Source organism: Octodon degus, unplaced genomic scaffold, assembly GCF_000260255.1.
Source record: "Octodon degus isolate 3935 unplaced genomic scaffold, OctDeg1.0 scaffold00153, whole genome shotgun sequence".
NCBI classification, from domain to species: Eukaryota; Metazoa; Chordata; class Mammalia; order Rodentia; family Octodontidae; genus Octodon; species Octodon degus.
Window position 1 is genome coordinate 22979 of NW_004524729.1, and position 13127 is coordinate 36105.

Genomic DNA, 13127 nt, shown 5'->3' on the forward strand with positions numbered 1-13127 from the left:
CAATGATGGACCTCTGTGCGGGCAGGACTTTGGCAGCCACCCAGGGAATGCGCACGAGTAGTGGCACTGAGTTCACCACCTGTGATGGCAGAGGCAGTGGGGATTTTTGCTGTGTTCCATACTCATGAAAACATCTCACTCCCAGGCTCCTGCACAGAGCCCAATGTGACTCTCCACATGTTTGGCCCATTCTTCCTTCCCCTGGGTCACCATCAAAGCTCTCTCCTACTGCTCAGAGGCCACATGAACATCCTACGATGGCAATCTCAGGAATTTCTGTGGTTTCCGATGTGAACCCAGGCTCTTATCTCTGGGTCCCTGAACCTCAGCCACCTCTCCCCTTTCTCTTGTCCATTTTGCACCACCAGAACTTTCCACCTCAGCACTCTCTCCCTCATGCTTCCTTCCCATCCCATTGCATGCAAATTGCTCTCCCAGAGCCTCCTGCAGGAATGTGTCCCTGCACAGACTCCGCTGAACACTGTACCTGAAGCAACAAGCCATCGTCCTCCTTAACACTGTCCTCCAGCAACTCTGTCAGCCTGATCACAATGGAGTCATCATACTCAAAGCGGTGGGCGTAGATGAGGGAGGTGATCACATTGCACACCGCTTTGCTCATGAGGACGCTGGGCTGAAAGGGCTGCTCTGTGAGGAGGGAGGCTTGTCAGGGTGCTGGGACTTCTCCCAGTAGCTTGTATTCCAGTCCCTTCCTTGTGTCCCTCACCCATCACCTACCAGCATGGTTGGCAAAAGCATCACAGAGGCAGGAGGCCTCCTCGGTCACCCACTGCTCCAGAGACTTCTTGCCCAGGCCAAAGCTGCGCAGAGTGGACACAGCGAATCGCCGCTGCTCACGCCAGGCAGGTCCGTAGGAAGCCTGAATAATGCCTGGATGGGGAACACGTGTCTGTACCAGAAAATGCTAAACTGTCGTTTTGGTAACCCCTCACTCCAGGCTGCTGATCCCACACAAACTCTGTCTCCACCCCTTGCAACAGCTCCTTTCCAGGCCTCATGCCCAGAAGTCAAGGATGTCCTTCGTGCCTGGAGCACATCACCATGCCCAGGAAGCCCTGTCCTAATGAATCACTGCTTCAAGGTTGTACCCTGATGCCACCTGTGCCATACTGATTTATACCTTTGGATCTTGGTGTAAAGCCAATTAATTCACTGGCGGGCATTTGGGGCCGATCTGAGGTGTCCTCGCCATGGGTCACCAGAGCTTCCCGCACCGCTGCCAGCCCGTTGACCACGACCACTGGAGTCCAGGCAAGCTGCAGGCTGAACACGTTCCCGAACCTAAGTTGCAGCTGCAGGTGGAGGCCAGGGAGCCTGTGAGGCTGGGCTTCCTCACAGAATGCAGGTCGCAGCCTCACTCCCAACACAGGGAGACCCAGTTCAACAGTGCAAGACTCAGCTGAGCTGCTGTTTCTTGGCTTTTTCTTATGGGAGTGAGGATGGCACTCACGGCCTCCTCCAGTCCCTCGACTACCTGACCTCGTTACTGCCTGCTGTCCTCCCATCTTCTTAGGTTCAGAACACTCACTGTAGATCTAGCTGTCATCACTCAGCTATGACCTGTGCAGAGTTGGAAAAACTGTCAGTGAGGCCCCTTAGCTTCCCATTCTTCACATGAGGAAACTCAGGACAAAGGTCAGAGCAGAGAGGCCTGGACCCCACGGCACCCTCAGAATCTGATGTGCATCACAGCAATGCTCTCATTATCAATGTCCTGATTCAAGTGTTGCCTAAGACAGTCTCACCCTGCTCCTTCTTTGACAATCCTATCCCTTAATGGCTACAGAAGGTATCTGGGTCCTGAGCAACTTCATGTCCATCCAATCTGGGTCCAGACCTTCTGGCACATCCCACCCACCTCACACTGTTTGCCCTCCTAAACCCTGGTGCATGCAAGGTCCAGAGTGTTTTTTGCTATTGTAGAGTCCTTTCCAGACAGGTCATCTACTTCCCCCCGTTGGACTGTCAAGTCCTTTACTAGGCTGTGGCTTGACCCACTACCTAGTGTCTGTTACTGGCGTGCCACCTGACCATTGCTGCTCACACCTCTAGCTCCCCACCTTGTGGAAGGAGTATGCTGGTTTTTGGAAGTCCACCTGCAGCAGGTTGCCCAGCCCGGGAACTGGCATAGGGCCTGGCGGGTAGCGAGCAGACCAGCATTGACGCCGGTGCATCAGGTCCACCAAGAGCAAGAAGACGATCATGGCCACGACCACAGTGAACAGCACATCCCCAGTCAGTAGCCCCATAGTTTCCTTCTTCAACACTGGGTTCCCTTTAAAGACAGTTTCATAGCTCTAGTCAGCTAGAGGAAGACACACACTCCAGCACACTCTGCATGTTTGAACAGGCAGGCTGTCCTCTTATAAAGCAGGCTGGAAAGGCTGCCCTTTGTCCTAGGTGTGAGACAACCTGTGTATCGATTGTGCAACCAGAGGGTGCTGGGAAGGCCCAGGGCACAGCAGTGGCACATGCCCTTGCTCCTCCTGCCTCTTCTTGTTGATACACAGGGCAAGGGAAGGTCCTGGGAAGAGAGCCCTATGGAACTAAACACACTGGTTATGCACGTTTCAGCCCTGGGCCACACTGGGAAGACAAGTGGATTTGTGCTCAAGGAGGCACAAGCAAAAGCAGATGTAGGTCAGGGAGCTGACAGGCCAACCAGCAGAACTTTGCTGATGTGGATGGTACAACCAACCAGAGTAGTACCTGCGGGGTGTAAGTATGTCACTTACACCATGGTACATCCCCCAAGTACTATGGGATGACTGGATAGGAGTGTCTTCCAGGCTCCATGGAGAATTCTGTTGTCCATCAGAGACGAACTGGTAGCCAACTATTCTTGGCACCAGTGCCTTCTGTCCTTTCTGACTAGGCTACAGAGATTTGGGTCACCGTGTGCCTACTCTCTGGCAAAACTGAAAAACAAACTGACATACGGGGAACTTGAATCAGACTACACTGTCAGACAGAATCTAAGTTTGCTTAATTCCAGGTCTCTTGGACTCAGAAAAAGGATGAAACATTGAAAACCAGTTTGAGGAAATTTAGCAACTTAGAGATATGCTGAGTCAAAATGAATGAACAAATAAATAAATAAATAAATAAATAAAATATTTCTAGAATTTTCTATGGAAGATTTTTGGAGTATGAAACTAGAGAAAAAAATGGTATGGGAGGGTACATGGGGCTAATACCCATGCACAGAATGAATTTTAACCTGCCTTAACACAGAAGGATGTACTGATGCTTGTAACACAACAAAAGAGCTTGGACAATGTCATTAAGTGAAATAAGCCATTTGCACAAGGTGAATCCAGTATGACTCCAGTTGAATGACTTGCTATGCTAGTTAGATTCATACAAACTATGGTAGATCTTATTGGCCAGAGTCTGGGGACAAGGGAGTGGGAAACTATGGTCTAAGTGGCTTAGTATTTCATTTTGCCAAATGAAAATAAACCTGTGGATAAACAGAAGCAATATTTGGTAGCTATCACACCACAATAAAAGCAAATTAATACAGGTATTATACATGTGATCATTTTGTAATAAGTGTAATGGTGGAAAGCAGGTTTAGCAGACTTCCTTGCCAGGCCTGCATGTCTACCCTGAATATGCCAAAACAAATCCCTGACTCCCAAGGGCAGCTGGGAAGCCTCAGCTAAGGCCATGGCACAACTTTCCTTATAAGACTGTCTCTGTACAGCAGCATCTACAGGGCATACTTCACTCTATTCTAGTGATGTCACCTAGTGGGGCTTCAGGCTGCCTCCTGCTGACCTGGAGTAGATGTTCAGTTAATCACTGAGGTCACCCATGTGTGAGCTCCCTGCTGATAGGGCAGATCCTTGGATCCAGGGTTAGCTGAGCTTCTGTGGAGAGCTAAATCTGTGGGCCAGTACATGTGGGTCCCGCCTTGTGGCCAGAGATCTGCCCACAGCCTGGACAACTTTCCTCAGACAGCTCAGCTGAGTGCTAGGGCAGCTCTTCCTGCACTCTGCCCAGTGGAGGTTTTACTGATGCTGATTTGCATCTGTTTCCTGTCCTTGTCCTAAGTTTCCTAGTGAGTGAAACAGTCTTTCCACTTCTGTAAAACCTGGAAATTCACTGCATGTGAGTGGGGTCTTGGGACCACCAGGACCATCTGTCTCTCTTCAAAAGGTCATACAGACTCTGAGCAGAGCCCTTCACACTCAAGCCCTACCTGAGAGCCCTGGAGCTCAAGGGTTCCCTGGGGGTTGGGAACAACCCACAGGCAGGAATAAATCTCAAGAGTGAAAAGGGTTGAGCTGTCCACAGTTGAGGAGCAGTTTTCCTAAATGTTTCCTGGACTCCACAGAGGCCAGGAAAGAACAGATGACACAGGATTAGGTTTCCCATCTATGAGTGGCTGAGGACATATTAGAGACCAGGCCTGGTGGGGAGTGAGACCCAGACACCAGTTTGCAGCCACAGAGATGATTTTATTCCACATCAGATCCCCCACTCAAGCCAAGAACAAGGTTTGGACTCTCCTCTAGCAGGACACAGCGCAGAGCTGGTAGATAAATGCGGTGTTCAGGAACCCAAAGACACCGTGGTCGCTGGGCAGAGGCTGTCCCTCGGGCACTGAGAAGCTGAAGCGCTGCAGCAGGCAGGTGAAGAAGAGGAAGAGCTCCATGCGGGCCAGGGGCTCCCCGAGGCATGCGCGGCGGCCTGTGTGTGGGCATGGGGCTCAGTCAGCCTGGAACCCGGGCTTTGCTTCTGAAATGCATCCTACCAAGGGACCAAGGAGCCAAGGGCCCCCAAGTACCTGCTGAGAATGGCATGAAGGCCTCATGCTTCACAAACTGGCCCTCAGTGTTCAGGAAGTGTTCTGGGTAGAAGTGGAAAGGCTTCTCCCAGATGGTTGCATCTTTCAGTACGGAGGACAGGTTCACGACTAACCCCGTGCCCTGGTAAATGATGGATGGCAGGAAGGTGTTGGGGGCATCAAGAACCCCTGCTACAATATCAGCACAATCTGCCAGGTGCATAAACTGATGCTTGCGGTTAACCCGCAGTCCCAGATACTTCCAGCACCCTCTGAGATCTCAGTGCAGTTGAAAGTGGCACACTCCCATGGGTCCCACTCTACCACCCATTTCTCTTGGTATTGCCTCCACTAATACACTTGACATGTTTTAGTTTTCAGCCTACTAATGAGAGGCCTGTTGTACAGGCTCAGCAGCTTTCACATCAGGATGGGCTGGCAGCACCTACAGATCCCGGGATCGGGTGGCCTGGGTGCTCCTGGTCCCTCCTGGGAGTAGCCAAGCTGAGGAAGAAGCCTAGGCTTACCTTGGAGATGAGGAAGCCCTGCACCTCAATGTCACGGGAGGCCACGTGGGGAAAATTCACTGGGAGGATGTCTCCAAAGCGCTGCACCTCGTGAATCACAGCATTGGTAAAGGGCATATGGGCCTGGTCCCCCATCTCTGGATACCGCCCCTGCCCCATCACCTCATCGATCTCCTGCTGGACACGGCCTGCACAGACAAGCATGCCCATGGGGGGTCAGTCCAGGGGACATAGCCTGACCTTCTCCACTTCTTTCTTTAGTGCTGTGACCAGGTAAAGAGGGTGTAATCAGTCCATGCACTTCAAAAGTTACGTGTCCGTGAACTCCAATGGGAGGCCCTATGGTTACTTTTCCTCCCTCATTCTCCCATCCAGAGCCAGGTGGTCTCACACTGCACATCTGGGTGCAGGATCATGAGCTTCAGGGCCCAGTCCAGAGTGGTTGATGTGGACACCATCCCTGCCGCGAACAGGTCAGCCACAACCAGCCGCAGGTTCTCATCATTGAAGCTGCTCTCAGGGTTCCCCTTGGCCTGGGCCAGGCAGAGAAGGTGGGCTCAAGGGAAGCCAACAGAAGTCCGTAATGAACCCTGTCTGCACCCACACACCCAGGTGCTGGGTAATGGGAGATACCGATGCTCCACCACACCAACTTCTCTCTCTACCCTCAACCCACAGCCCTTAGTCTGATCATTTGACCCTGCCATTTACCTTCTCCATCTCACCCAGGAAGGCATCAGTCAGGTCTCGAGGTGGCTGGCTCAGGTCAAAGGTTGCCCTATGCTCTGCCACAAGCTCATCAATCAGTGCCAAGAAGGCCTTCTGGGCAAGGAGGACCCTGTCAGTTGCACCTGGGATGCGCAGGAGCACTGGGAATGCGTTCAGCACCTGTCAGAGGCAGAGGGAAACTTGGTCCTGTCTATCCACACTTCTGTCCTGTTCCATTAACTAAAGTGCCAGTCTGTATTCTCTCTGTTGGTTCTGAAATGCCAAATGGAACATCCTGCTCTGCAACTCTCATGGGCTTGTGGGGCTTTAGACTTGATAGGAGGTACAGGGTTTGACCCTCTTGGGAGCGTTTACCCTAAGAAATTTCTCCCTCTAACGTTGTCTGACATTTTTTATCTCCAGCTTTTCCTGCTTCAGCAGCCTTCCTCAGACTCCCTATCCACAGCCCGCTGTACTCCAATCCTTCCCAGACGAGACCCTGTACACAGAGCTGTACTTGCTGCATCCCATGTGCCCTACCTGGGGAATCAACTCAAGGCCCTGATTCGTGCTTCTGTCCAGCAGGTCCAATATCGTGCCCAAGAGTGAGTCATCATACTCAAAGCGATGCGCGTAGATGAGGGAGGCGATCACATTGCACACTGCTCTGTTCAGGAGTTCCTTTGGGCTAAAAGGGCATCCTGGGACAGGGATGTGGTCAGTGGGTCCCTGTTTCCCCTAATCCACTGCTACCTTGTCCATTCTTTTGTTCAGAGCCCATCACTCACCATTCCAGGTGGCAAATGCAGTACAGAGACAAGAGGCCTCCTCTGTCACCCACTGCTCCAGCGACTTCTTGCCCAGCCCAAAGTGGCGCAGAGTTGACACAGAGAAGCGCTGTTGCTCATGCCAGGCAGGCCCGTAGTGTGCCAAGATCAACCCTGATGAGGACACAGGCACAGCACAGTATGCACATGATTAACCCTATCTACTGTGTCCTTCAACCTCACACCGTTCTTCTATTCTTAAGGGCAGAGTGTCCACATTGACACAATGAATATTTAGTCTTAATTGTCAGGCTCTATTTCCAGGCTTAAACTGAAGACTTTATCCACATTCCCTTGTGTCCCTTGATCACATCCCTGCCCCCAGAAGATCGTAACCTTCATTAGACTACAGCCACCCACGTCACACCCTGCTGCTTTCTCTGCCCACCACCTTTTGCCTTGGGATCGTGGACCGAAGCCCAGGTGTTCATTGATGGGCACTGGTGGCCGGTCTGCAGTATCCTCGCTGTGATTCACCAGCACCTCACGCACAGCCACCAGCCCATTGAATACAACCACTGGATTCCAGGCGAGCTGCAGGCTGAACACGTCCCCGAAGCGGCACCGAAACTGCAGGGATGGGGTGGGGTGCTCCTTACATCAACTTCTCCATGAAATCTGATAACCTGTGCTCATTCCAGAACCCAGCCCTGCTGCACAAACCTTCCTGCATATGTGGAGCAGTGCAGAAATAATACTTGGTGCCTTTCTGGCTTTTCTTTGTTGCAGTGTGGCTGGTATGCACAGCCCCATCCATGCTGGACGAGCCTTCTCCCAAGAAGCACTGCTCCTGCCCAAGGCCTGCCATCTTTAAACTTGGTTCATGTTCTCAAAGATCAAAGGATCATTGTACATCCAGATCCCACCCCCAAATATGACTCAGTAGAGGCATAATACTGTAAGTAGGGTTTACTGGCATCCTCCTTTAGTTTGGGGAATTTCAGGATCATGTGAAACCCTAAATTACTGCATTGTGAGATTTGAAGCAGGTCTTGACACCTGTCAAACTCAATTTCCTGACAAATGCTGCTCTGGTAGCTGATCCTCCCCTCATCAGAAGAGCTGTCCCTGTGATACCATCAGAATGGACATGGGCCATAAATAACTTCTAATCTCTCCCACAATGCACCATGTCCTCTGCCTATTGTGCTCTAGCTCCAGGCCTGTGTCCTCCCACACCTCTGCAATGAGAAAGTGAAAAGCATTCTGCCTGTCTGCCTCACATCCCCACCATTGTTCTCTTTCTCATGGTGCAGACTCAATCCTGTCACCCTGCATACCTAGTGCCCTCCCCAGGGAAGCCAGTCCACCTGCTACCTCTCAGGGTTCTATGCCTGTCCAGCCTGTGGCCTCACCAATCACTCACTATCTGCTGCTAAGGGTCCCCATGACCTGTCCTGGCTTCCACCCCAACTCACTTACCTTGTAGAAGGAGTATGGTATGTTGTGCAGGTTTATCTGTAGCAGGTTGCCCAGGAGGGGCAGTGCCACAGGGCCTGGTGGGTAGCAAGCAGCCCAGCGTTGGCGCCGGTGCATCAGGTCTACCAGGAGCATGAAAATAGTCACGGCAATGGCCAGTGAGAAAAGCGCATCCCCAGTCAGCAGCCCCATGGCTGCCTTCCACACCACCAGTCTCCTCGAAACAGACCCGGCAACACGTGCCACTTGAGGCACCTAGGAACAGGCAGCAATTCTCACCACACCCTGGGAAGCAAGCAGGTCAGCCTCTGCATTTTAGAGCAACTGGCTGCCCTCTGCCATCTGCTGCGAGCCAACCTAATCTATCAATTATAGCCAAAGGCCAGACAGAGCAGCTGGGGTAGAACAGATACAAGGGAAGGTATAGCCCTATTTGCCCTTCCTCTCATCCCTAGATGATGCCCAGAGAGGAGCTCAGGAGACCTGGAAGGAACTTAATGGAAGTTTAAGAAATCGTTGTGCTGGGCCAGGAAGCCAGTCAATCTGCTGTCTTCTGTTGGACTAAGGTACATGACCCAGAGGGGGTGCAGAAAAACCAAGGGCCGACATGCCAAGCACGTAGGGCTCTGAGGAGAATGCAGAAAACTCATCAGGGTGGGGTACTTTTACAGGCTTCATGGAGGAACTGGAGACAGACCGAGGGGCTGGGCTGCAGTACACATCACAGGCTTCTCAACCACTATAAGACATAGACTAAGACGAGGCCAGGCCACATGGACGGCTGAGGAATCTGAGAGCTGAGCAGGCCACAATTCCTCACTTGAGAGTGTGGGCATCCAACCCATGGCTTGTCTCGGACACCCTGAGTGAAGCACAGCTGCCCTAGGCTGCCCTGAAATAGTTAAATAGTAACCAAACTTCTTTCTCCTGCTTTATTATAGGACTAAAACGGGGCAATAAAGATAAACTGTTGAGTTATTTGTCCTTGATTTTATAAAATTAATGCATCAATGTCCTGTTTTGATGACGTGGTTACAACTCTGAGGGTCGAAGGTTGTGATCTAACATCATTCTTTAAAACGATGGTTCTCAAATGTACATAGTATGAAAAAGTCACATTGTAAATAAGGTGTGACAGGCCAGGGAGATGGCTCAGTGGAATAAGCACTTCCCTGGCAAGCACAAGGGTCTGAGCTCGATCCCCGGTTCCACAAAAAAAATAAATAAATAAAAATAAATAAGGTGTGACAGTGAAGGGAGGTTCAGTGTACAAGGAGGGATTTTTTTCTCTAGCAAGAGAGGTCTCATTGAAGGAGACCTGATCAAGTTTTTCTTTCAAATGAACACCTGATTGCAAGTCTCTACTTTCCAAAGATTATATGTAACCAACCATTTTTTTGAGTAATAGTGCTGTGGGTGTAATCATAAAAGCTTGACAGTTTTTCTGTACTTTCTCTCTCTCAGATTCTACAAAGTATTGTTATTGATCAAATTCTTTTACCAAATAGAGTTGGAGATATAGCTCAGTGGCACAGTGCCTGCCTGGAAAGTTGAGAAGCCCACATTGAAGAGTTAAATAAGATGCTATACTTGGTATTACCCCCCCAAAATAATAATAATAATTATGGGATTCCATAACAATCAAATAAGTGGGGCCAGGGAGATGACTCAGTAGAATAAACACTTCCCTGGAAAGCACAAGGCCCTGAGTTCAATCCCTGGTTCAGCAAAATAAATAAATAAATAAATAATAATCAAATAAGAAAATTTCTCAATTCCTAGTTGCAAAAACAAAATAAACCCAGAAAAGCAAAACAAAAACTTCCATGACTGCTTGATAATAATAAATGGGGAGGGGTGGGCTGGGGATACAATTCAGTGGTACAAGAACCTTCCTGGAAAGGGTGAGGTTCTGAGTTCAATTGCTGGTACCACAAGAAAAGAAAAAAAAAGAAAAGAAAAGAAAAATCAATTAACAATAAGTGGGGCTAGGGAGATAGTTTTGAGGAACAGGTACCTGCCTGGCAAGGACAAGGTCCCAAGTTCCATTTCCAGCACTGCACACAATGCAGGCCACCACAGGCACTGTGGCTGGAACCATTGGCTCCACAGAATCAAGCAGCACATGAGTAATAGACTGCACTAGAGGACAAAGACTGCAGCCTGGATCAGACTCCCAAGCAGAGGCTTCGCACACAGTAGGCCTGTATACTCTCCCAAAACCAAGTCAGCAAAGGAGACAGCTTAGAGGCATCACAGACTTTTTTTTCCTCTGAAATCTTGACCAGTTAGCAAGTTCTATTTATTGAAAGTTGACAAGGCTTTCAGACCACTCTCTTCTCTACTGGTCAACACTGAATGTCAAAAGTCTGGGCTCAACCTCACAGCTCAGCCTAACCATGGTCTGCTTCTTTATATTTCTGGTAACAGGACTCAAAGGCAGATCCTTCTGTTTTCCAGGAGGTGCTGTGTCCCTGAGCTTCACTCTGGTCCATCCTGTCCACTCCTGCCCATAGGAAGTTGCTCTCATTCTTCAGAACTATCCAGACATGGTGCCTGTTCCTCAGTGCTGGTATCACATGAAAAGACATCATGTGCTACTCTAACCCAAAAGTCCACTGCCCACAGCAATTTGGCCTAAACACAGCCATCTTAAGGGGCATTTCTTGGCTTCCTCATGAAAAAGTCCTTGCTTATGCCCAAAGATACAGACAGAAAAGGAGTTTCTCTCCAGGTGCAAGTGTCCAAGTCTCCTTCTGCTCTCTCCACTCAGCTCCTGTTTCAGGTCAGCTGGGTGCAGGGCCCTTCTCCATGGAATTTGAGCAACTCACTTAGTCCTCAGGTTGCTTCCTCAGCTGGGACAATGATCCTACTCTGGGACCTCCCTGGATGACAGGTAAGCATTCACCATGTAAGAACAAGGGGCCAAGGGCCACACCACATGGATACCTCATCCCTTGTTCTGCCCGTCAGTGGGGCTTATCCTGCTGTTACCCTGGTCACTTTCTCTGAGAAGTCATGAGGGGTCACAATTCTCCTCAGATCGTACCTAATGCAACTTGTGCTCTCTGCTTTACCTACTTGTTCTTGCCCTACCCTCTCTTTCTCCCTCAAAAAAAAAAACCAGGAACTGGGTGCAAGTAGAATTCACATGTGATGAACGCATCACATCCCAAGCACATCCAGTTGTCACTGAACCCTCCAGGATATCACACTGCAGTTAACATGCACAGTGCTGTCCTCCTCAGGGACTGGGGCTCTGCTGAGGCCTTGGCTCGGGGATCCCTCTCCTGTGAAGCTCTCATTTCCATCTTGCCCAATCTATTTTCAAGGTCCCTCACAGGCACACAAGAAGCCCCTCCAACATCAGTGGTTTCTACCTCTGCTCCCTTTTTCACTAAGGCCAGGGCTCACTGAAAAACTCCTGTGTTCAGTGCCTTCTCATAAGCTCCTCTCCACACTCTGGGCAGTGACAGCACATCAAGTGTCAGGGCTAAACTACCACCTTGCCCTAAGTGTGTCCTCTGGGAATACATATACCTCCCTACACTCTGAACAGTGCTTCTGATAGTAGAGATGAGTTTTCAGAAAGCCTATATCCTGTCCCTTTCAGACAGCTGAATATGGTGTTTGTAGCTCTGCAGGAACATAGGTGAATCCAAAAGACTCAAAGACATCACTTGGAGTCATGAGCACGATGACTTGCCAACTGTGATAGGCCACTCTGTCCCCTGCAGCACACACCACACAGAGAAGCGGCAGGGTCAACCTGGGCATGTGTGTGCTGTAAGGCAGGACACAGCACCCAAGGAGACTGGCTGCCAACGAGATCTGCTGAGGCCACTGGCTTTCGGGACCATTCCATTCACTCCCTCTCAAAACAGTTTGTCCCTGAAAATTATGAGGACACGATCTATGTTTCTCTCTGTGCCTATGGTGAATGTGGTTCTGGACCCACGGGGGGATTTTTTAAAAAAAATCTTTCGTTGGTGGCTGGCTCTGCCAACCCTGGGGGCAGGGGTGTCTTGGCATGTGGTATGAGCAATAGAACCATGGTCCCTGTGCACTTGCCTAAGCTTATCTAAGCAGGTGTTTCAGACTGTTGAGCTATCTCGCTGGGCCTGGGCAACAGGTTTTTAAAACAATTTTTTAAATGTATTTAGTACAGGGCATACCGGGTTTCACTTTGTAGATCGGATTTGTAGTGATCCTCCTCTTTTCAGCCTCCCAAACTCTGGGATTATAAACACATACCACCATGCCCAATCTCACTTGCTAACTCAGCTTGCCCTAGGGGGGTGGGGCCGGCATAGCACACCAGAGATAGAAACCCTGGTCCCTCTGCTCTGCCTAAGGAAGAACTTTAATCGGCTGAGCTATCTAAGCAGCCCTGTTTTTTATTTCTTTTTTTTTTTTGCTTTACTTTTAAATTCTCCTAATATATATAAAGCTCTCTCAAATCTGCAGAAATAAGACCCATCAGATACAGTTGAAAGCAGGCAGAGGCAGACTTTTACCCAGGTTGCTATTATTTCTACATACAGAAGAAAGCATCTTTCTAAGACTCTAGTTCAGGACACGCATGCTTGGCTAGTGTACAGAAAATTCTGGTGGCCCCCAAGTGACTTTGAAATTCACAAGAAGATGATTAGGATGGACCGGTGGGTGGAAAGAATTTCAAAAAAGCTACCTGCTGCGATAGCACATGCACTAACACAGATTTGTGACAAGGAACCACAGACTGATAACTGCATATTCCAGCAGGTGGTCTTGGGCATTCACTGGAAAATTCCCGTAGGTTTCAATTTAATATAAATAAGTGCAGGACGA

The 13127-nt window shown here is 49.7% G+C and overlaps 2 protein-coding genes across 2 annotated transcripts in view; both read right to left on the minus strand.

The window, feature by feature from the left end:
* Positions 1 to 13127, minus strand: part of LOC101583724 (cytochrome P450 2D17-like) — a 123911-nt gene that overhangs the window by 1774 nt on the left and 109010 nt on the right. The window lies entirely within an intron of this gene.
* Positions 3177 to 8655, minus strand: LOC101582521 (cytochrome P450 2D4-like). Its single transcript, XM_004642441.2, has 9 exons — positions 8301 to 8655; positions 7277 to 7448; positions 6840 to 6992; positions 6592 to 6752; positions 6055 to 6231; positions 5735 to 5876; positions 5344 to 5531; positions 4817 to 4958; positions 3177 to 4719 (listed from the first exon to the last, which is right to left on the minus strand). Exons 1-9 carry the CDS (start codon positions 8487 to 8489, stop codon positions 4541 to 4543), a joined length of 1503 nt encoding a protein of 500 aa, XP_004642498.1. The 5' UTR covers positions 8490 to 8655; the 3' UTR covers positions 3177 to 4540.

Coding starts and splice junctions, on each gene's coding strand:
- LOC101582521 (XM_004642441.2), bottom strand. CDS start 8,489: ATGGGGCTGCTGACTGGGGATGCGCTTTTCTCACTGGCCATTGCCGTG. Junction 7,449..8,300: donor TACCATACTCCTTCTACAAG/GTAAGTGAGTTG, acceptor CCATCCCTGCAG/TTTCGGTGCCGCTTCGGGGA. Junction 5,532..5,734: donor CCTGCACCCAGATGTGCAGT/GTGAGACCACCT, acceptor TTGTCTGTGCAG/GCCGTGTCCAGCAGGAGATC.